Here is a 19,813-nt window from a genome sequence, read left to right as displayed (position 1 = left end):
CGTGTGGACAGGGAAATTGTAACGATTTTGGTCGTTGCCGACCATCGGCGCAAATCTCGAAAATCTGAGCAAATGAGCATTAATATCTGTCCAATTTGCATACAAGTGTGCGTGTGCTTATGTGGAGGGTGTGGACGCTCCACAGATCGCTACGATATATCGTAGCGACAAATCGTAGCACGTGGACCGGGCTTAATAGCTGAGGTAGTCCGGGATCTGGCTATCCTGTAGTGGAAACAATGTCACATGCTTCTTAAGTAAATCTTGTTAAGTTGGAGTAAGTAAACTGTTAAGTAAACTAGCCGTTCCCGGCGCGCGTCGCTGCGCCTCAATTTATTATTATTTCTCGATTGGGTCGTTTCAGAGGACTTCTTGGTGACGTATCCGATCTGCTTTCCTTCTCTTTTCCCGTTACTTCTACTTTTCAAACGATCGGACTTCCCGGTGACGTGTTCGTTCAGTTTATCTTCTCGCTTTCCGTTGCTTCTCCGCTCCAACTGATCGTGCTTTCCGGTGACGAATCCGATCTGCTACCCGTCCCGCTTCCCGTTCTATATGGACGATCGGGCTTCCCGGTGACGTATTTGATCGATTTCCTTTCCCTCTTCCCGTTGTATACATGTCCAAACTCACAACAGCTGAATTTGGCTCAAATTGCTTGAAAACTGCCCTTGTTTAACTGAAATAGCTTACATTTTGTATGGGAGCCCTCCTTTGAAAAGGGGAGAGGTTTCAAACATGCGTCAGAACTCCCGCCTGCAGAAATTGGTTCGATTTGCTCGAACACAACCCGAATTATGTAAATACGGCCCGGTCCGTTCTTCGAAGATAAAAAAAACCCGAATTGAGCTGAATTTTATGTTTCGTTTGTATGGGAGATAAGTATGGGAGAAAATAAGGACGAGTTTCACTACTTGAGTGGTGTTCACAACAGACGAATGAAGCCCTGCTCTCAAAGTCTCTATAATAACACAACACAAGAGTAGTGTTCGAAAACGTATTTCCGGTTTGTTTCTTGGCTCAAAAATACGAACTCGCGAAACCCTCGTGCAGCGTCATCTGTACGTCAAGATGTTAATGTACACCAAATTGTAGAGTTTAAGGCGCATGAAAAGTTCCCGAGAGACAAACCCGAGCTATGTTTTTGTACATTTAATTGCCAATATATAGGCGCATTGAAACGCTTCCAAGAAACAAACCGTGGCTATGTTTCCGTACACCAAATAGCAGAATTTAAGGCGCATCGAATGTTGTCCAAGAAATTAAATCGAGCTACGTTTTTGTAGACCAAACTGATGATTTTAATGCGCATTGGAGCATTTCCGAGAAACACACCGAAGCTACGTACACCATATTAATGAATTTTAGGCACATTGATAACACTGTAATCGACCCATGCGCCTAGTTTGGATGTTACCAACGTTGTTGTAGTAGGCTATCTGTAGCATGCGTGTTATGCGTCAAAATTGCGTCCAAAAAGAAGAAATTGTGGGTATGAATGGCAAGGTATAGAGAGCAAAGTAGAGATGAACCCGGCATCCCGCACCATATTTCACTTTAAATCGAAGCGTAGGAGCACTTTTCGGAGCACTGCCAAAGGGGACGTAGCCTGCTCAAGAGGCGCCGACCACTCTGGCTTCCCTCGTGGACGACGTAAGGATATCCGGCCAAGGAAACCGGCCAAACTAGCTTTCACCCAGGAAGCGAGGCCTCTCCGCAAGGAACAGAAATTCCCGAGTTTCTAGTATGCTTCCTGAATCACCCTGCTCCCTGAGGGGATTTGGCCCAATGATACTCCCTCTAGTGAGAGGTGCTGAACTGAGAGGTCCAGGTACAGCTCGATACATAAGATCAAAAAGGCCAACATACTACAATTGAACTGTACAACTTTTTAATAAATACGGCCCAGTCCGTTCTTCTATGATAAAAAACTGCCCTTGAAAATGTCAATGAGCCCTAAGTCGGTGCGGGAGTTCTCAGTGCGTGCCGTATGCATATACTATACCTACGATAGCCTAGGTTCTGGACAGTTTTTCGCCACTGAGCCTGCACGACCTTGGACCCGCCCGTCCTATCACGACACCGGACGTCACTGAACGTCACTGTGGTGTGCGTAGTGATGATGCATCTCTACACGTTTGGCATCGATCGCGTTTCGCCGAAGACGCCGACGTCTGACCGGCTGCTGGGAACCTGCTAAAGATATGTCACCAGCGAAAGAAGAAGTAAAACAGGTAGACACCTTCGAGTATTCTGCCCTAACCGAATTCTGGTTTGCCTGTTTCAGCCATACTGAACCGGATTCCGTATCGAGTATTGCTCTGTGGAGGCAGTTGGTGGGACAGGTGCTAGTTGAGAGGTTCGGAGGGCGACGAAGATGTTTGAGCTGCGGTACAGTGAAACCTCGATGTGCCAAGTCGTGGCGAGAACAGGCTTCTGAACTGACGGAGATACCGGAGAGCAGTAATTCCTTTTGGTCTGAGTTGGACCAAGTAGGCTGATAAGTGGTTCCAGCGCTAAGATTCCGCGCGACTACCGTTCACGTGTGTGTGTGTGTGCGTGTGTTCGCCCTGAGTTGCTACTGTACGCAAAGCAACGCCAACGCAACGCAAAGCAGAAACGAATCCTGTCTGTAGAAGTCAGAAATGCTGTCAGCGCTTCTTTTTTCTCCCACTCAATGCACAACGCCAATACGCAGCTAACCAATTTCTGTCGTCGCGAGGTTTGCCGACTTCGTGGGTCGTGTCCGTTTCGGGGTTCGCTCTGTATCCGCCAACGTTGACGGACGGTGCTCAGTCTCGATTCAGAAGTTAAATCAGTCAAAAGTGTTGCAAAACAGACCTCGTGTCTAGAAGGGGGCAAAAGAAAGTGCGAAGAGGAAGCAAGAGAGAACGTATCTTGTATCCATCTCCAGGGGGATTTTGGGCGAAGTGTGTGCGTGGACCGTGCTAGATGTCCACTGTCTACTCTCAAGCCATCTAACAACCATAGAGGGATTATTGGATTAGAATCCAAGCTAGGTTGGTTCCAAACTTTAAGGTGAGTGAGGTTGTAGAGCCTGTCGCAGATGGTGACTACCGGCGGTACCGGCGGATGGCGGTACGAATGTCTGCTGGAGGTCCTAGGCTTAGCACTGGCAGTTATGACAGTTGGTTTCTCATGCGTGTCGGTCAGCGGGTCGAAAACGCAGCTGTTCGGTAGGTCTGCACCATCGGGCAGAAGTGTCAATATCTGTAGGCTCGCTGTCACTCCACTACCTCTACCCTTTACTCCACCAGAGAATGATCGGTGCGCGCTGAAGTCCGGCAAATTGGGTGTCTGTCTACGGGCGAACAAGTGCGCCTGGGTGAAGACGTCCCTGGAGTCACACGCCATTACCCACGCCGACTTGATCAAGTGTGGCTTTGTTGGCGACGAGCTAATCATCTGCTGCCACCAGGATGACTCGCTGGCGTAAGCATGTGCCGATGGCTGCATAGGTCAGCTTGATCTAGTGATTTCCTACAACTCCGACAGACGCATGGGTGAGAAGTCAGCGAATGTTGCCTGTGAGGGGTACGATGGTGTTCAGTCGCGGTTGGCATTCCACATCATCGGTGGATACGGCACCGATCACGGTGAGGTACCATTCATCGGTGCGCTCGGGTATCACGCACCGCACGACACCGCAGACACTGGCATCTACGTGTGGGCCTGTGGAGGCACCTTGATTGCGCCACGCTTCGTGCTGACCGCGGCGCACTGCATCAACAGCGGTCATGGCCCCCCACGGGTCGTCCGGATGGGTACGACCAATCTGATAAAATCCGCAGACCCAGCTGCGGTACAGGATCGCCCCATAAAGGTAAGTGAGTGTGCCTATGATGCCGCGTGCGCCTGATGCTAACAGTGTTTGGTGTACCGTTTGCGCGTATTCACAGCAACATTTCGTGCACCCAGCATATAGAAAGCACCGTCGGTACCACGACATCGCCCTCGTCCAAGTCGCAGATAGCTTCGTGTTCGACGAGGTCGTGCACCCGGCATGTTTACATCCAACGGCCGCCGATCTTGCGCCAACCACGACTCTGCTCGCAGCCGGCTGGGGCGACAACGGTTACCTGTCCCGTACACCGAAGACGCTGCTCAAGACGAACCTTACCACCGTGCCGGTAGTCGAGTGCCGGGCCCGAATCGAGCCGCTGTACGAAGCGCTGCACGGAACGCTCCACAGTCAGCTGCCGGACGGTATCCTTGAGTCGCATTACTGCGCCGTGGGGTTCGCCATCAACGGTAGCAATGACCACGGTGACACCTGCACCGGTGACTCGGGTGGGCCCCTCTATTACATTAGCAACGATGCGGCCCAGAAGTACTTCGTGGTCGGTGTTACCTCGTTGGGCCTCGGCTGTGGGTCAGGAACACCCGCGATATACACCCGCGCATACTACTACCTCGACTGGATCGCCTCGATCGTTTGGCCATCCGAACCGGAAGCTGCCGGGGGTAGTCGATAAGGCACCAGTACAGCGTATATCGCAATAAACGAAGCCGATTGTAAACGATGTTGGCTGAATTCTTCGAGTACCACCCATCAGATTTTGGCCGATCCGGTGGTCTTGGTTGGGTCTGGCCAGATATCCTTTTTTGAAAGAATTAACGTCAATAGTGTATTTGAGGGCAGCGGTATTGTTGTACTTACCGTCACAACTACTTCGTAGCATAGCTGCGGACCGCAAGTTCTGCTGTGCCGTTTGTTCTACGCTTATAGACGGAGATCTGTTCTCCGTGACGTAACCGAAACCTAACCTGACCGGTAGTATCAGAACGTTCGTAGGTCCTGGCGTGGTCGAATACCGCACTTTTACGATGTGTCGACTGTGGCAGCCGCTCTAGTAGCGCTATTGTAGCAAATTCATCAGAAATGTCGAATTCTAACTGTCGCCAAGATTGTGCATGTTGTTGGAGTGCGCTTACGCTTATGATCGCTACGAATACGATGCGCCGTTTTTCCCCGGCATGATCTCTCTCTCTCTCTCTCTCTTTCTCTCTCTCTCTCTCTCTCTCTCTCTCTCTCTCTCTCTCTCTCATTTAATTTACCCAACTCTTTTGAGGACGATATGCAGTTCTAAACACCGGATCGTTCTCTCCAAACAGTGATTGCAGATCGATCGCCACGCAACCCGGGGGTTTCTGTGGAGTGACTGATAATGAGCGCTAACGTCGCAGCGAGTAAGCTAACTCCTCGGTAATGGAACACCGTCACTTACCAAATGGTCTCATTTCGGGCGGCAGAATACTCTCCGAAAGAGCAACACCACCCAGCTGACGGTTTCAATGAGTATCAGCACATGCAGACTAACCGTTCAGTTTACTAACCATTCGGTACAACCATGACATAGGTCATTAAGGTCTGGCCGGACTTCCCGGCGTGTTATCCGGTAGGACTTGGGCATAGAGATGTTCCTCCGGGAAAAGCCAGATCAACAAGCGAGGTGAAAGACAAAATCTACCGTACCAAGTGAACGGAGAGCGCTGGAGTGAGCGAGAAGGGACACGCGCGCACACAACATCGCGCACCCAGTAGGCGCGCATCGAATGGTCTACGCGCCACCGCGAAGAGAAACCCGTTAGTCGCACTCGTGAGCTACGGTCGTACGGATCGCGAGGTCTTGTGCTTGTCGTACCTGAATACTACAGTCGTCCCTTGACATCAACCTGCATCGGAACCCTAAACGGAAAGCAAAGAAAACAAAGTACGAAGCCTACGGCGACGAAGGATACCACAAGCCCAGAATCCGAGACTGTCAGACCTGCCGAATGTCATTCCACAGACTTGGCGTTGGTCCGTGAGCCTTCGGTCATTCGGATTCCGGCCAGTATGGTCCGTCACGGACGCGACCAATGAGCCGGGTAGGGAAACCGACCGGTGTCTGGGAACCATCACCACCACCACCGCCAATCAAACCACACCAATCAATAACGCACACACGGACGAACTTAACCGGAAGGGGAGCAAGCGACTGTAACATCGCCGGCCGTATACCACCAACCGATCGACGGCGGAACCGAACCCGTGCCATGCGACAGTCCGCGCTGTGTCTATTGGTGGCTGCTGCCGCCGCCAGTGGTTGGATAGTCAGTGAGGCCTACGGCCAATTCCTCGAAGGTAAGTAATCCAAGCAGAGCTTCAAGTACTTCGTGTTGTCATCCGTCACCAAACTGGGGCAAAACGGCACTGCGGACCATTAAATATGCCTGTGGAGAATGATTAATGGTTCTGCTTCTTTTATTGTTGTTGTTGTTGTTGTTGCTGTTGTTGCGATGCTTACACCACCGCCTGAACCGTCCCAGAAAATATTCGGCAAACTGTAAGATCGCTGCTGAAAAAAAAATAGTGAAAGAGAGAGAGAGACGAGGAACGGTAAACAGAGTAAGCGATTGCGGAACCCTGGTCGTTTGGTCGGACATTAGAGTCGTGATAACCTCTGTCTTATGTTCGCCGCATCGCACCAACAGCAACACCGAGACACTGTATAACTACAACGCTAGAGCACTGAACTGTAGTGCGGTCTGCTTTTGCTCCGGTCCATAGAGGGTGATAAGTGTGAGCTGCGCGACGGGTCGGCCGGTGTCTGCACCGTGTCCACCAACTGCCCATGGTTCCTGGAGGTGATCTTGACGAACAAGCGCTTCGGCGAGCGGGTGTCATGTGGGTTCGACGGCTTGACGGAGGTGATCTGCTGCAAGATGAACCGCACGGACGTGGGCACGGGCGTCCGGTCACGGCTAGCCTGCGACCAGGTGCCCAACTACACATCCCGTCTCACCTTCCACATCATCGACGGCGAGGAGGCACTCGACGGTGAATTCCCGTTCATGGCTGCGCTCGGCTACCCGACCGACGAGCCGTCCGTCAACGTGAGCTACCGGTGCGGGGCGAGCCTGATCGCGCCCGACTTCCTGCTCACGGCGGCCCACTGCATCCCGGTCAGCGATCGGCCGACAGTGGCGATCCTCGGCACCAACAACCTCGCCCCGGGCAACCACGGCGTCGTCGTCCGGTTAAAGGTAGGCGAAAAGGCACAGGCTCCTTCTCTTCCTCTCTCTACGCTCTTTCCCCTAATCCCATTCTCCTTCGCAGGCTTTCTTTCCGCATCCGGAGTATCGATCAAACCGGAACTACCACGACATTGCGCTCGTGCAGCTCGAGCGACGCATCGAGAACGAGCCGGACGTGAACGCGATCTGCCTGTACGACGATCGGCTGGATCTCCCCCCGGAGACGGTGCTGACTGCCGAAGGGTACGGTATCATCGATCTAGACCGTACGTACGAACCCAACTCCTCCGCCGGTGCGCTGCTAGTCTAGCGTGACGGTCTTCGTGTCGTGTCGTCGTTACAGGCAACCTGCGCTCCAACCAGCTGATGAAGGTGAACCTCACGACGGTGGCGTGGCTCAAGTGCAACCAGAGCTTCGCCGACAGCAACCTGCTGAAGAACAACCGGAAGCTGCCGCAGGGGATCGTCGACACGCAGTACTGTGCGACGGGGCGCGAGAACGAGGACACGAAGATTGTGGGCGATACGTGCCAGGGCGACTCCGGCGGGCCGATGCAGATCCTGGTCGACGGCAAGTACAAGCTCGTCGGTGTCACGTCCTTCGGTAACGGGTGCGGCAGCAGCACGCCCAACGTCTCGACACGGGTCGCCGCCTACATCGAGTGGATCGAAAGTATCGTGTGGGCGTGAATCCTTTTACCGGGGCTCACAACCAGCAATAGTAGTACCGCATAGCTAAGAGAGCTTGGGTAATAAAAGGTGATCCAACCTGATCTGATTTGCTCACAGGTACTACGTGCTACCCCACAATACGCACACCCTGCGGATAGATTGGCAGTGTTGTGTATGTGTGCTTAGGGGACTGGTAGTTTGGGGGGGAAACGCACACGTGCACTTACTTGGTGAAGAAGCGGTGGTTAAGCTGATAGCCGATGACCTTCGGCTGCCGATGCGTTTGTCTCGATGAAGTGGGAGCACCTTGGCTCAGAGTGAGGTCAACCGATGATCCTACGGCGCACCGTCCCCCGGTACAACAGCGCGGAATTTGAGCATCCAGCATCCAGGCACTGTAGGCATTCGTTCGATGCTCTGCCTTAACATTCAGATGGCCTCCGCTTCGCTATCGCATTCGATCGCGCGTGTTAGTGTTGTGTTGCTTGCTTCTGGTCACTGGTAACTCACAGCCTAGCTCTCTGCCTCTCTCTCGGTCTTTCTTTCGGTCTCTCTCTCTTTCTCTTCATCGGTCCGTATCTCAGTTCGATTGCTATTTCTGCCATTCGGGTGGTTTATTGTTGTGGATTTGTTTGTTTTGTTTTTGTGTGGCATCATTCAGTAACAGGTACACCACACTCTCACCAGCAGCGATGCTCTCTCGAAATACGGTAGTATGGCACTAGCCTGCTTTGACTCTGGCAGGCTGGCTGGTGCGGATGATCGGTTTTTTTTCGCTGTCGGCAACGTCAGTGACGCCGCGAGTTCCATCCACAAGTACTCTGTCATATTTGTTGTTTTCCTCCTGCCTTTCTTCAGTGCGGTCTCCTAGGGTAAGTGTTGCTGTGCGGTCTGTGTGTGCGTGCATGCGTGCGTGCGTGCGTGAAGGATGTTGGCCCGTTGGTTAACACCGCTAAATGTTACCTTTTGGCCTTCAAACAGCTGTTGAACGTTGCGGCGGTTGCTGACGCTGATGCGTGTTTTTCTCTTTCGAATGTCAGAATACCATTGCAGCAGTGTGAGCTGTGAGCAAGGCTGTTTTTGTTTTTGATTGCCCTTCCTGCCCAACCCTGCGAGAGCTGAGGTGAAAAGATGATGAGGTGCCATGTAGCGGTTGTGTGCTGGGTGTCGGTAGTCCTCGGTCAGCAGTGGGCCCCGGTCGTCCAAGCCCTACTAGACCCGGATCTGATCATCCTGCAGCCGGATCCCATGCTGTACGGTAAGTGTACAGTGTGCACGCGGTACTCTCATGGCAAAGTTACTAACTATCCACACGAACCTTCCCGTAGAGGGCGATGCGTGTCAGTTGAGGAATGGCACGGCCGGCACCTGCCGGCCGGCGGACCAATGCGATTGGGCGATGGCGAAACCATGGGTAACGAGCGAGCTGGTAACGTGCTCCTTCAACCAGTCCATGCCGATCGTGTGCTGCGTGCGCCAGCAGCTCGAATCCCGCATCATGTAAGCACACGCGTTCCCACCCAGGTAATGTGGACACACTAACACCATCTGTGCGTGCCTGTGTGTGCTATTGCAGCACCAAGCGCATCAGCGAGACGCAGTGTGAACGATACCCGAACGCCACGGGTCTCTCGGACCACATTTTCAACGGCGTCGCGGCTCAGTTCGGCGAGTTTCCGCACATGGCCGCGCTCGGTTATGGGCGACCGCCGGATAGCGGTGGCACCACCGCCAACGACAGCACCGGTGCTTCGGTGTTCCGGTGCGCCGCCAGCCTGGTGGCGCCCCGCTTTCTACTGACGGCGGCCCACTGCCTGCGCGAGCAGCCCACCTTTGCACGGCTGGGTGTGCTCGAGCTGCAGCCGGCGCGTGTCGTCGACGAGCCGCTCGACATCGCGATCCGCAACGCGACGCTCCATCCCGAGTACAACGCGGTCACCTACCAGAACGACCTGGCCGTGGTCGAGCTGGCGACCCCGGCGTCCGGCTGGCCATTCGTCGATCCGGCTTGTCTCTACACGAAGCCGTTGGCGTCGCTAACGGCGACGGCTAGCCCGCTATCGGTGCAGGGCTGGGGCACGGTCCAGCCGGGTGACACCGAGCCAGCCCCACGACTCATGAAGGCGCACTTGCAGGTTCTGGGGCGGGACGTGTGCGCCTCTGGCATCCCTCGGTCGCGCCGCAACCCGGCCGGGCTGCACGATGGGCAGCTGTGCGCGTTGGGCCGCAACGAGCGCAACGAAACGGTGGCTGACACGTGCCCGGGAGACTCCGGTGCTCCGCTCGAACTAGTCGTGGCCGGCCGCCACTACTTGGTGGGCGTCACCTCGAACGGGTATGCCTGCGGTTCCCCGATACCGGGCCTCTACACCGAGGTTGCCCACTACCTCGACTGGATCGAATCAATCGTGTGGCCCGCCAGCGGACCAGGGTAACCGCGAATCCATCCTGAACGACGGGTTGAAGGTGCACATTTCAACATGTGAACGATGTGGCTCGTCACATAAATCCGTAACCCGTCTGCGCCGCACCGCCGCACCTTCGGTTCAAATGTGAAAGACGTCGGTTCGATCCCAAACAGTGTACCAACTTGAGTTTAGGTTGGTGCTTAAGGCGGCTCGGTCCTCTGCTAATAATGATAAACAAGAATAAAATACAAACAATAAATGTGAATGTTTCATCTCTTTGCCTTACCATTATATTACTTACACCTGTAGGCTGAGGCTTGGCATGAGAGGCTTACACCTGTAGGCTCTTTCGCCGGCCAATTCGTTATGCACCAGCAATGCGTTTATTCGTCATACTGTTCTCGTTACAGTTACTTTATTTCAAGCCGCTTGGCCCGCTACGCTCCGTTCCAGATCCGCTTTATCCTTCCGGATGTAGCGTAAAAAAACCTTACACGGAGGTTCGTCGATCGACAGTCTCATGATATGGCGCCAGCCTACCGGACCATGTCCTTCCATTATCACGCTAACTTTTCCCAGCCCAGACCGTATTTTAAACATGTTTTGCGCTTCGTGGGTAACATTTTGCGTGGTAATCCATTGGCATTGCAATCGGCTCAAACGGAGATTCTTTGAATGCTGCGAGGCACAAGGAGTGAGTGTGCATTGATTGTGCACACGCGCTCGCATGCGACATGGGCGCGAGATAAGGCATTAATTCCGGGACTGAAGCAGAGCGAGAGAGAGAGAGAGAGAGAGAGAGAAAAAGAGAGAGAGAGAGAGAGAGAGAGAGAGAGAGAGAGAGAGAGAGATAATGTATTGGAACTGGATTTGTTAGATCTCTCACGAACATTCGAACAGCGCAACCCGTCCGGCAACCAGTCGATCGGTTTGGTCGGATGTTTACGGCTGCGTCAGATGCCGTGCGATACCGTGTTCCGATCTTCACCAGTAGCTCGACTCGATCAGAAAAACGACTACGAAACAAACGAACGCAGAACATCCACCGGCTCCCGTTGCCTAGAGCTCATCGCGATCGTGGACGAGGGATCATCGTGATTCGAGTCGATGCGCTGTGCGGATCCAGCGTTGCGCAAGGATCGGCAGCATCTGTGTGTGTGTGTGTGTGTGTGTGTGTGCGTGAGAGGGTGTCTGCCGAAGAAGCACTTGGAACTGTTGCGTCCGGAGTAGTACATAACCCACCCGGCTGTCTCTGTCAACTTCACGCATAGATTGCGCGTGTCCGAAGACACGAACTCTACAGGGGCGATCAGTGAACCTGAACCGGTTAGCCCCTGTCACCCACAAACATGACAGGCCACCTGCTGCTGTTGTGCTGCTGGTTGCCCTTGCCACTGCTGTCCGTTCTTGTCTGTGCCCTCGTCGACGCTACGCCTGAGACCGTTTTCAAGGACACCCGAAGATTCGGTAAGCGCTTTTCTTGCAGCTTCTCCGCGAAGATCGCTAGTCGGTGATCGCGAGAAACCTCCCGTTCCAGTCTCCAGTGTTCTTATCTCATGGTTTTACTACCACTGCACGTAACGGCGATGCTCAAAAGGGTGATGTGGTCGCGGACTGTATTCACGTCATGGGACATACCAAGGGAAGTGAGTAGAGTAAGCGATCGACGAGCGATCATTTGGTGCAAAAAAGCTCCGTGCACTAATGGCGCTATTGCTGTGTATCTCTTCCTACGCCAACAAACGGAGAGCAAGGCAACGGTGATAGTGATTATGTTTATGTATGTGTCAGAGAGTGAGAGAGAAATAACACTGTAAGAGAAAGGATCAACAGAGCTACGGCAGGGATGGGGTAGGTCGGTAGCTTTAGCATGTGGACCAGACTGCTCACCACGACAACACGCAGTTACGACGCGAGCCACGGTAAGAACCGGATTGATACTTAGCGACCGTGAGACAATGCACCTGCGATCTCCGGCGGTGCTGCCGTTACCCACGAGTCTCGCGGTACTGCTGCTGTGGCTACTGGTCGCGGTGTGCCACACTCAGGACATTTACTTCCCCAGCACCAGCTCCGAGGGACGTTACGGTTAGTTGTTTAGATCCGCCCAGTGCCCAAATACTGTGGCGATCAGCATTCAGCAAATGACGATTTCGGATAGTGTTAGTGTTAAGTGTCCGGAGTCAAACGTAACATTCCAACCACCATAATCTATGCCTCTTTTCTTCTCTCATTCTGGGGTCATTCCGAACGCTGTCGTCGGTCGTACAGAGGGTGACGCATGCAGCTTGGGAGGGTCCCCGTCGCGAACTGGGGTTTGTCGGCTAGCGTCCATCTGCCCGGTCGGCATCGGGGCCAACGGGGAGCGATGCGAGTTCAGTGGCAACAATCCGGTGGTGTGCTGTCCGCCTTCTGACACCGGGAATCGCATGACATCGCGCATCGCTGAGCAGGAGTGTGAGCGGTTTAGTGGGCAGCCCTCGACACTGAAGGACCACGTGTCCGGTAATCGGTTCCGGGTGCAGCGTGGCGAGTTCCCGTTCATGGCGTTGTTGCGCTTCCGCGACCAGAGTGGCTCTACGAGGCGGTGCGGAGCGTCCCTCATCTCGCGGCGCTTCCTGCTTACAGCGGCGCATTGCGTCTACAATGTGCAACGCGCCAACGTCACGCTTGCCGCTCTCACCGTGGACGACCCAGAAAGTGACGATTACGAGGTGCGGAACGTGCACGTCCACCAGGAATATAAGCGCCGTGAAAACGACATTGCGCTGCTCGAGCTGGCCCGGGACGTGACGTTCGAGTCGACGGTGGGACCGATCTGTCTCAACACGCAACACCTGGACATCGCACCGACCGTTAACTTGACGGTGATGGGCTGGGGCCTGGACGGTCAGGGCGAGGCGACCAAGCACCTGTATAAGGCGACGGTGGCCACCATCGCAACCGAAACGTGCGCAATGCAGTTCCGTTCGGTCGGCTTGAACCCTACCGTTGGCGACAACCAGCTTTGTGCGCTCGGGGAGTTGGCTGGCGAAGAATTCACTGACGCCTGTCAGGGAGACTCAGGCGGACCACTGGTCATGAGTGTTCGGGGGCGTTTCCTACTCGTTGGAGTTATCTCCACGGGGGCCCCGTGCGGATCAAGGATACCGGGCGTGTACACTCGTGTCTCCCGGTATCTGGACTGGATAGAAAAGATTGTGTGGCCAAACTACTGAGCTGTGTACCACACAAAACCCAAGTCAGATACATTGTCCGTTTCAATAAAACAATTTCGCTTACTACTCTAGACTACGCTAGACCACCCTGTTTGTAGTGTGGTCTATCTGAGCCGTACCGGACCAGTTGCTAGAGACCTGCCTGCCATACTCCTGCTACCAATATAATTTTGCTATGCTTCTAATGCCTATGACTTTCGCATTTCGCATGGCATTCTTTCTGTCGCTATGTATCAATCAATTTTTCTGCGCCATTCTTGAAATGCTTTGCATAGCATTTCTTAGAGCAAGATAGCCAAACGGAACGGAGTGGTAGCTACGTCGTGGGTGAATGAAAGCCCTTGAATGAAGTAACGTTTCGTTGCACAAGGTAGCTAGATTGCAACAATGACGTTGGCCACGGTCATTCTCAGAAGTTTTGTGGGTTAAGCCGCTTTTCCGAAACTAGTCGTGGTCTCATACAATTTTATTCTAGTTTTGCTGTCATATGTGGCCTTGAAATTGATGACAAGGTAAGTGCTCTAGTGAAACTCACTCAGCTTTAAAAAGATGCAAGGTGAAAGTCTGACCAGTGGTAGACTTTCCTTTCCGGAATCCCTGTTATGAACACTTCTCTGTTATGAACACATCCCTGTTGAAAGAGAAATCATGCTTTTTAAATAGACTTACAACTTTTTATTTTAATTTTATTATCAGTATATTTACATTTATTGTATACTAACAAAACACATTCTACACAGGTGAAGTTTGCAAGGTTTGGATTTTTTTTGCCTGAATGTTAATCTATATTAATTGATAAACATGTGATGTGGAACTAAAATATCTTTTATAAATCGATCACACACTGTAGACCCACAGAATCAAACAGAGCTCCAAAACGCACAAGCTATGGTGGAGCGATGGGCACTCGTGGCAGAATACGATTTTGCTGGCACTGTTTGAAACGGAACGTATTCCTTTCTTTTGTTATAATATTTCTCGTAATTGCGGTATGGTAAATATATGTATGCATATATACATAAGTTTAAATCAGCACGTCGAATTCATGAAAGATGGAGAATCCCTAAAACGATGCTTCTACTCTACAGAGTGTGTCGATTATTTGTCGGGAGGTAGTCGCGACAGCATGTATGCCTATCAGCGATGATGTAACTATTAGGCTGCTCATGAAACGTATGACCTAAGCCGCATTTTCTTCCGTTATACTGCCACAGACTAAACCTTATGGTTAACTTTTCTTTATTTATGTCTTATTTTTAAATCTCTTACAAAGATCTGTATTTTTCTGCACTTTATCTAACTTGTATGTAGTTTTTTGCATGATTGTTTCACACGATAAACGATTGTTTCAACACACCCCAGTAGAATGTTTTGTTACGAATTTACGCCCAATCGTATTCCGATTGATAAACTCTAGGTACTAACGGTTTCATCTCGTTGTTCCATAGCACTTGCAATCGGAATTAAATAAGAATATCGAGTTACGTCAAGCCACATTCACCTAGCAAATGTTTTTCTTGCTTTGCAGTTGTAGCATAAACAGCTGCTTTCACTGAGAAAAATATTTGATTGGTTTTTAGATAGTCCATCAGATTTTCGTTAAATGCGTCTTACGTAAACGTCCAAAATGCCTCAAACGCAACGAGCAAAAAGTCTGAAATTGTAAAATGGTTTTGTCTGGAACACGAAAAGTACTAGTCTTAGATTCAAGAATCACTTAATACTAATAGGTAGGTCGCTGATCGATGGCATTTTCAGAGATAAAATTGTGATAACTTAAGAGCAAAAATGAAGTACTTCGTCCGTAGAACATACGAAGCCGCTGTAGACGATTTACAGTTTCCTAGGCGAAAGGCGTCAATTCCAATCCTTACAGTGCATCTGTTCAAATGTAAACGCTTCAGTTGGTAAGGGCTCTGTGGGATTACGATTATTTCCGTTTCAATAGATTACAAAAAAAACGAAACCTAATCGGAGGAAAGGGTTCTTCTTCTTGTTATCCAGCTACAACCACCGAGCGGTCTTGGACTGCGTCAGGAAAAATACCTCCACCGTTCGCGGTGGAGCGCCTTCGTCCATTACATTTCTTTTCCAGCCGTTTTTCGCGTCCCGTTCAACGCAATCCCTCCATCTCAAGCGAGGCCTACCACACCCCCTCTGTCCCTCTGGACGGCCTAACTGGGCTTCGTTTGGTGCTGGTTCGTCGTGCGACATTCTCATGACATGACCAGCCCACCGGAGCCTGGCGAGGCGCACACGTTGCGCGACAGTGAAGTCGTCGTACATTGCATAAAGCTCGCTGTTGTAGAGGCTCCTCTATTGTCCCTCCTCACATACGGGCCCAAATATCAATTTGAGCATTTTCCTCTCGGACAAGTCTCAGATGTGTATGAAGGTTCTGTATAACCCCAGCTTCGACCGTCGCGACACTAGAAGTGAGCGAAATAGTTTCCTCAGACTGTGGAATGACCTGTTGGCTGCTGGCATCGTGGCGCGAATCTCCTCAGTTGTGTTATTGGTGCTAACATTATTGGTGCTAACTTTTGACCCTAGGTAGATGAAGGTCGGGACGACTTCAAACTTTTGGTCACCTACTAGTAAATCACCCCCCCGTATGCTCGCCGATGTTGTTGGTGGGGCTGCTGATGGTGGCGGCATCATGAACTTGGTCATCATTCATTTTCATCATATCATTTTCATTTATTTTCATTTAGGTTGAGATTCTCCGCCGCTTGTTCAATCCCTGTGTAGGCTTGAGCTATATCGGAGAGCTGTCGACCTATAATGTCTATGTCATCAGCATAAGCCAGCATCGGGCTGGATTCGAAGTAGATCGTTTCTGAGGTCTCCCTAGTACCGAAGGATCCCTAGTACCGGATGACTCGCTCCATAGCGATGTTAAAGAGGAGGCATGCTAGACCATCCCCTTGGCGCAAGCCCTTGGTGATAGCGAAGAGGTTAGAGAGCTTTCCATCCACTTTCATCTGGCTTGTGTAACGGTCATTCTACTACTATTAGGTGTTTGAGTTAATTAGTTCGGTTTTATAACGGATGGCATTACTCACTAAGTACAACAAATATTTTTTTATGAAATATGTGTTTGATAGCTACTGTCATTACGCATCCAACGCAGTGTAGGTTTTATTGTTCCAGTTTTGTTCATGATAAAGTGTTTTTGCGGGGAGTACATTTTCATTACTTGAATATGAAGAAAACTGCTACCGAAAGTCATCAATTTTTACTGAAGGTTTATGGGGAACTTGTTCTTACTGACAGAACGTGTCGTGTTACGGTTAAAAAGAAAGGGGTTTTTGTACCGAATCGTCATGAATGAATGAGGATGAAAAGGGGAGTTATTACAAAAATCTTAAACGCAAAATGGCCTGGATATAGCCTGTAGAATCAGGTCCATCGCTACCAAAGCGAAATTTTCACATTGCAACGGTTACGCTGTGCATATGGTGGAATATGAAAGGTGTGTGTACTTTGAGCTGTTAACACCTAATTAAAATATTGATGGACAATCCCATCAACAACAATTAATGCGTTTGAATTAAACTTTGGCCATAAAACGACGAGAATGGGATAAAGGACATCTAGCGACCTACATGCGTAGATGACTCAGGCACTCGATCCGTCCGTATAGGCGTACGTGACACAAAAACTAGATTCGTCCATGTATACGTGAATCAAGCGAGGACCAATTTGACAGCTGCCCGATATCGAAAATGTAAACTAGCTTTTCCGCGACGCCTGAACTGAGCACGAAGCTCAAGACGAGCCCGAAGCGGGATCGTCTAACGCTCAAGGCACCCGACGCCATAAAGCACTCCCGATCACAAAGTTAAATAAAGGAAGCATACTAAAATTCCTACAGACATGACAAGCTGACTTTTCAAAATACTAACGCTCGACTCCACATCGCAAAACCGGTCAAAACCTGTCCCGAAAATCTCGGATGTAGCTCCCTGCTGTATTAAGCCCCCTGTATCTCTATTAAGCCCCCTGCTGTATTAACCAAATGTTGCTCTTTCTGGCTAGTATTTGTTCCGTTAAATGAGTAACGATTTGGCAGCACAGCGAGTCACTTCTTATGAAAGTATTGAAAAATGGATTTCTGATTCGATCGCTTCTGAAGATGAGGAGTTCTATCAACACGGAATCGAGGAACTACCTAAAAGATGGGAAAAAGTAGTAGCTAACGACGGACAATACTTTCGTTAAGATAGTCGTACGTTTTGTTGTTGTAGTTGGGTCACTAATGTCGCATAAAAACCGAACTAATTAACTAAAACACCTAATACTATTTTGGCGCCCAGTCATTAAGACATGGCCTGATTCACAAAGTTTCTCCAATTCAGTCGGTTCCTGGTTGCCGCTCTCCAGTCCCTGGGACACCCCCCATGTGCTCGCCGTAAGACCTCGACCCATCTTGCTCGTTGCGCCCCTGGCACTCGCCGGTCCTCCTCTAGCATTGTCCACGTCTCATTGCCCATAGAGAACAGAACAACCGGTCTTCTTCTTTTTATTTGGCGTTACAACCGCTGGGCGATCTAAGCCTGCACCATAAACATTTTGTTAATTTCTCTGGTGCTATCTCGTAACAGTTCGTTTTTACGGGGGTTATTGTTAGCCCCGCGCCAACCCCCTGTCACGCCGGTATCGGGAATCGAAACTGTAGCCGGTTGAGTGACAACCGATCCCGGGATTAGGACTAAGGCCAGCTGCGTTGACAGCGATGAGCGTTAGCGACTGCTCTATCAGCGGAGGTTAAACAACAACGGTTCTTAAGAGCGATTATTGACTCTATTTGTTGAAAATCGTACCCCTCGTGTTGATGCCCGTCCGATTCTATTGTCATTGTCATTCTAACAAGTCAGGTAAGTGTGGCCGATATTACGAAACTAGTCATGGTCTCATACAATTTTACTCTGGCGGCCTTTACTTTTATGTTATAGTATGCGGCCTTGAAATCGATGAAGAGGTGATAGATGTTCTGACTGTACTCAATCATCTTCAATCATCATCTGGCGCATGGTGGAAATGTGATCAAGGAAAAACTTTCCTCTTCTGAATCCTCCCTGATAGTTGCCAACTATCTCATCAACGTTGCCAACAACGAATGGGACTAGTCTTTCCTGCACAACGAGGGAGAAGATCTTTTAGGCGGTATTGAGCACCGTTATACCGCTATAGTTGTTTTATAACAAATAGCCTGCCCCATTTTTTGTGTATGGGGTAGATGATGACAAGATTCGCGTCACAAGGCATCGATTCGCTATCCCATACCCCAGCTATGATTTGATTAATCTCATGCTCTACTGTCTCCCCTCCATTTTGTATGAGTTCGTGTAGTATCCCATCGGTGCCCGGTGCTTTGGTGTTCTTCAGTCGACAAATGGCCCTTTGGGTCTCCTCTATGCTTGGTGACAGGAACAGATTTCTATCCACCAGTGTAAAGTTCATAGCCTTTCATTTACGGGCCGGACATGTGCATGTGGTCGCGGTCGAGGAAGGGGTTATTGAGACTTAATTTTACAACCACTTCTGTTTGGTCTTGGTTGTTGTGCCCATAATTAACCGAGAAAATCTCAGTCTTACGACAACGTGCCCTTTGAACAGTCTGCGGATTTTATCGTTGCCATGACCGAAGCGTACGAGATGTGTTCAGAAATTTTCGCAACTTTTGAATTTCCGCGGGCTACGTATATCCGATCTTCGAATTTTAGGTGGCGTTAGGTTGCTACACATGTCAGTACCTTATGGTAAAAAGTTCGGCCATTTTGAGTAATCAGTACATTTTGCTGTTTGCTGTTTTGCTTAGAAATAATTTGGCGTTTCTCTATTCAAAAAAATGGATGGCAAAGACGTTTTATCAAATTTTGCGTGGAAAACAAAATTAAGAGCTCGAACGCAATCGAAATGTTGACTGTGGCTTATGATGAAGCTATTAAGACCAAAAGCAGCGCTTATGGGTGGTTCAACATTTTTTCAGAGGGCCGATAAGATGTGAACGTCGAAAATCCAACTTTGGTCCAATGTGAACAGTTATGCTTACAGTTTTCTTCGATTGCAGGATCGTGGTGCATTATGAGTTGATGCTAAAGGATAGAACGGTCAATAAAGAATATTTTCTGCAAGTTATGCACAATTTGCCTGAAGAAATCCGTCACAAACGCCCGGATTTGTAAGAAAACCAAAATTGGTTTTCGTGGTCCTGCTCACACATTGTCATCGTCCAGAATTTTTGACCTAAACAACACTTTAGTGATGCCAAAGCCACTTTATTCCATAGATATGGCCCTCTGTTACTTTTTGCTGTTTTTTCTTTTTCCCAAATCTCAAATTACCGCTTCGTGGTCAATTACTTTTGGAGTACACAAAAATCGACGATGGATCAAATCTTATCTGAGCCAAACAACTGTCAAAAATAGACTAATTACTCAAAATGGTCGAATTTTTTATCATAATTTA

At 50.2% G+C, this 19,813-nt stretch overlaps 3 protein-coding genes across 3 annotated transcripts; all 3 read left to right on the top strand.

Moving 5' to 3' along the window:
* The first annotated feature begins 3,067 nt into the window (after positions 1-3,067).
* LOC131213739 (serine protease snake-like) lies at positions 3,068-4,496 on the top strand. Its single transcript, XM_058207854.1, has 4 exons — positions 3,068-3,197; positions 3,279-3,453; positions 3,517-3,844; positions 3,921-4,496. The coding sequence occupies exons 1-4, from the start codon at positions 3,068-3,070 to the stop codon at positions 4,494-4,496; spliced, it is 1,209 nt and encodes a 402-aa protein (XP_058063837.1).
* A 1,128-nt stretch (positions 4,497-5,624) lies between these two features.
* Positions 5,625-7,821, top strand: LOC131213814 (serine protease persephone-like). The gene is made up of 4 exons (XM_058207957.1): positions 5,625-6,148; positions 6,575-7,050; positions 7,124-7,307; positions 7,385-7,821. The coding sequence occupies exons 1-4, from the start codon at positions 5,884-5,886 to the stop codon at positions 7,729-7,731; spliced, it is 1,272 nt and encodes a 423-aa protein (XP_058063940.1). The 5' UTR covers positions 5,625-5,883; the 3' UTR covers positions 7,732-7,821.
* Positions 7,822-8,358: 537 nt separating this feature from the next.
* On the top strand, positions 8,359-13,374 carry LOC131213738 (transmembrane protease serine 9-like). The gene is made up of 6 exons (XM_058207853.1): positions 8,359-8,585; positions 8,754-8,971; positions 9,042-9,213; positions 9,290-10,146; positions 12,027-12,209; positions 12,393-13,374. The coding sequence occupies exons 2-6, from the start codon at positions 8,845-8,847 to the stop codon at positions 13,337-13,339; spliced, it is 2,286 nt and encodes a 761-aa protein (XP_058063836.1). The 5' UTR covers positions 8,359-8,585; positions 8,754-8,844; the 3' UTR covers positions 13,340-13,374.
* The last annotated feature ends 6,439 nt before the right edge of the window (positions 13,375-19,813 follow it).

The sequence above is a fragment of the Anopheles bellator genome, chromosome X, assembly GCF_943735745.2.
Source record: "Anopheles bellator chromosome X, idAnoBellAS_SP24_06.2, whole genome shotgun sequence".
Taxonomy (NCBI): domain Eukaryota; kingdom Metazoa; phylum Arthropoda; class Insecta; order Diptera; family Culicidae; genus Anopheles; species Anopheles bellator.
The sequence above is the reverse complement of the archived record's forward strand: the minus strand, read 5'-3'. Positions and strand labels throughout refer to the sequence as shown.

Excerpts from the sequence above, each read along its gene's own strand:
- LOC131213739 (XM_058207854.1), top strand. The coding sequence starts at position 3,068 with ATGGTGACTACCGGCGGTACCGGCGGATGGCGGTACGAATGTCTGCTG. Across the intron at positions 3,198-3,278 it reads GTCGAAAACGCAGCTGTTCG|AGAATGATCGGTGCGCGCTG; the intron begins GTAGGTCTGCAC and ends TTACTCCACCAG. Across the intron at positions 3,845-3,920 it reads TACAGGATCGCCCCATAAAG|CAACATTTCGTGCACCCAGC; the intron begins GTAAGTGAGTGT and ends GCGTATTCACAG.
- LOC131213814 (XM_058207957.1), top strand. The coding sequence starts at position 5,884 with ATGAGCCGGGTAGGGAAACCGACCGGTGTCTGGGAACCATCACCACCA. Across the intron at positions 7,051-7,123 it reads GCGTCGTCGTCCGGTTAAAG|GCTTTCTTTCCGCATCCGGA; the intron begins GTAGGCGAAAAG and ends TCTCCTTCGCAG. Across the intron at positions 7,308-7,384 it reads CGGTATCATCGATCTAGACC|GCAACCTGCGCTCCAACCAG; the intron begins GTACGTACGAAC and ends TCGTCGTTACAG.
- LOC131213738 (XM_058207853.1), top strand. The coding sequence starts at position 8,845 with ATGATGAGGTGCCATGTAGCGGTTGTGTGCTGGGTGTCGGTAGTCCTC. Across the intron at positions 9,214-9,289 it reads CAGCTCGAATCCCGCATCAT|CACCAAGCGCATCAGCGAGA; the intron begins GTAAGCACACGC and ends GTGCTATTGCAG. Across the intron at positions 12,210-12,392 it reads CAGCTCCGAGGGACGTTACG|AGGGTGACGCATGCAGCTTG; the intron begins GTTAGTTGTTTA and ends TCGGTCGTACAG.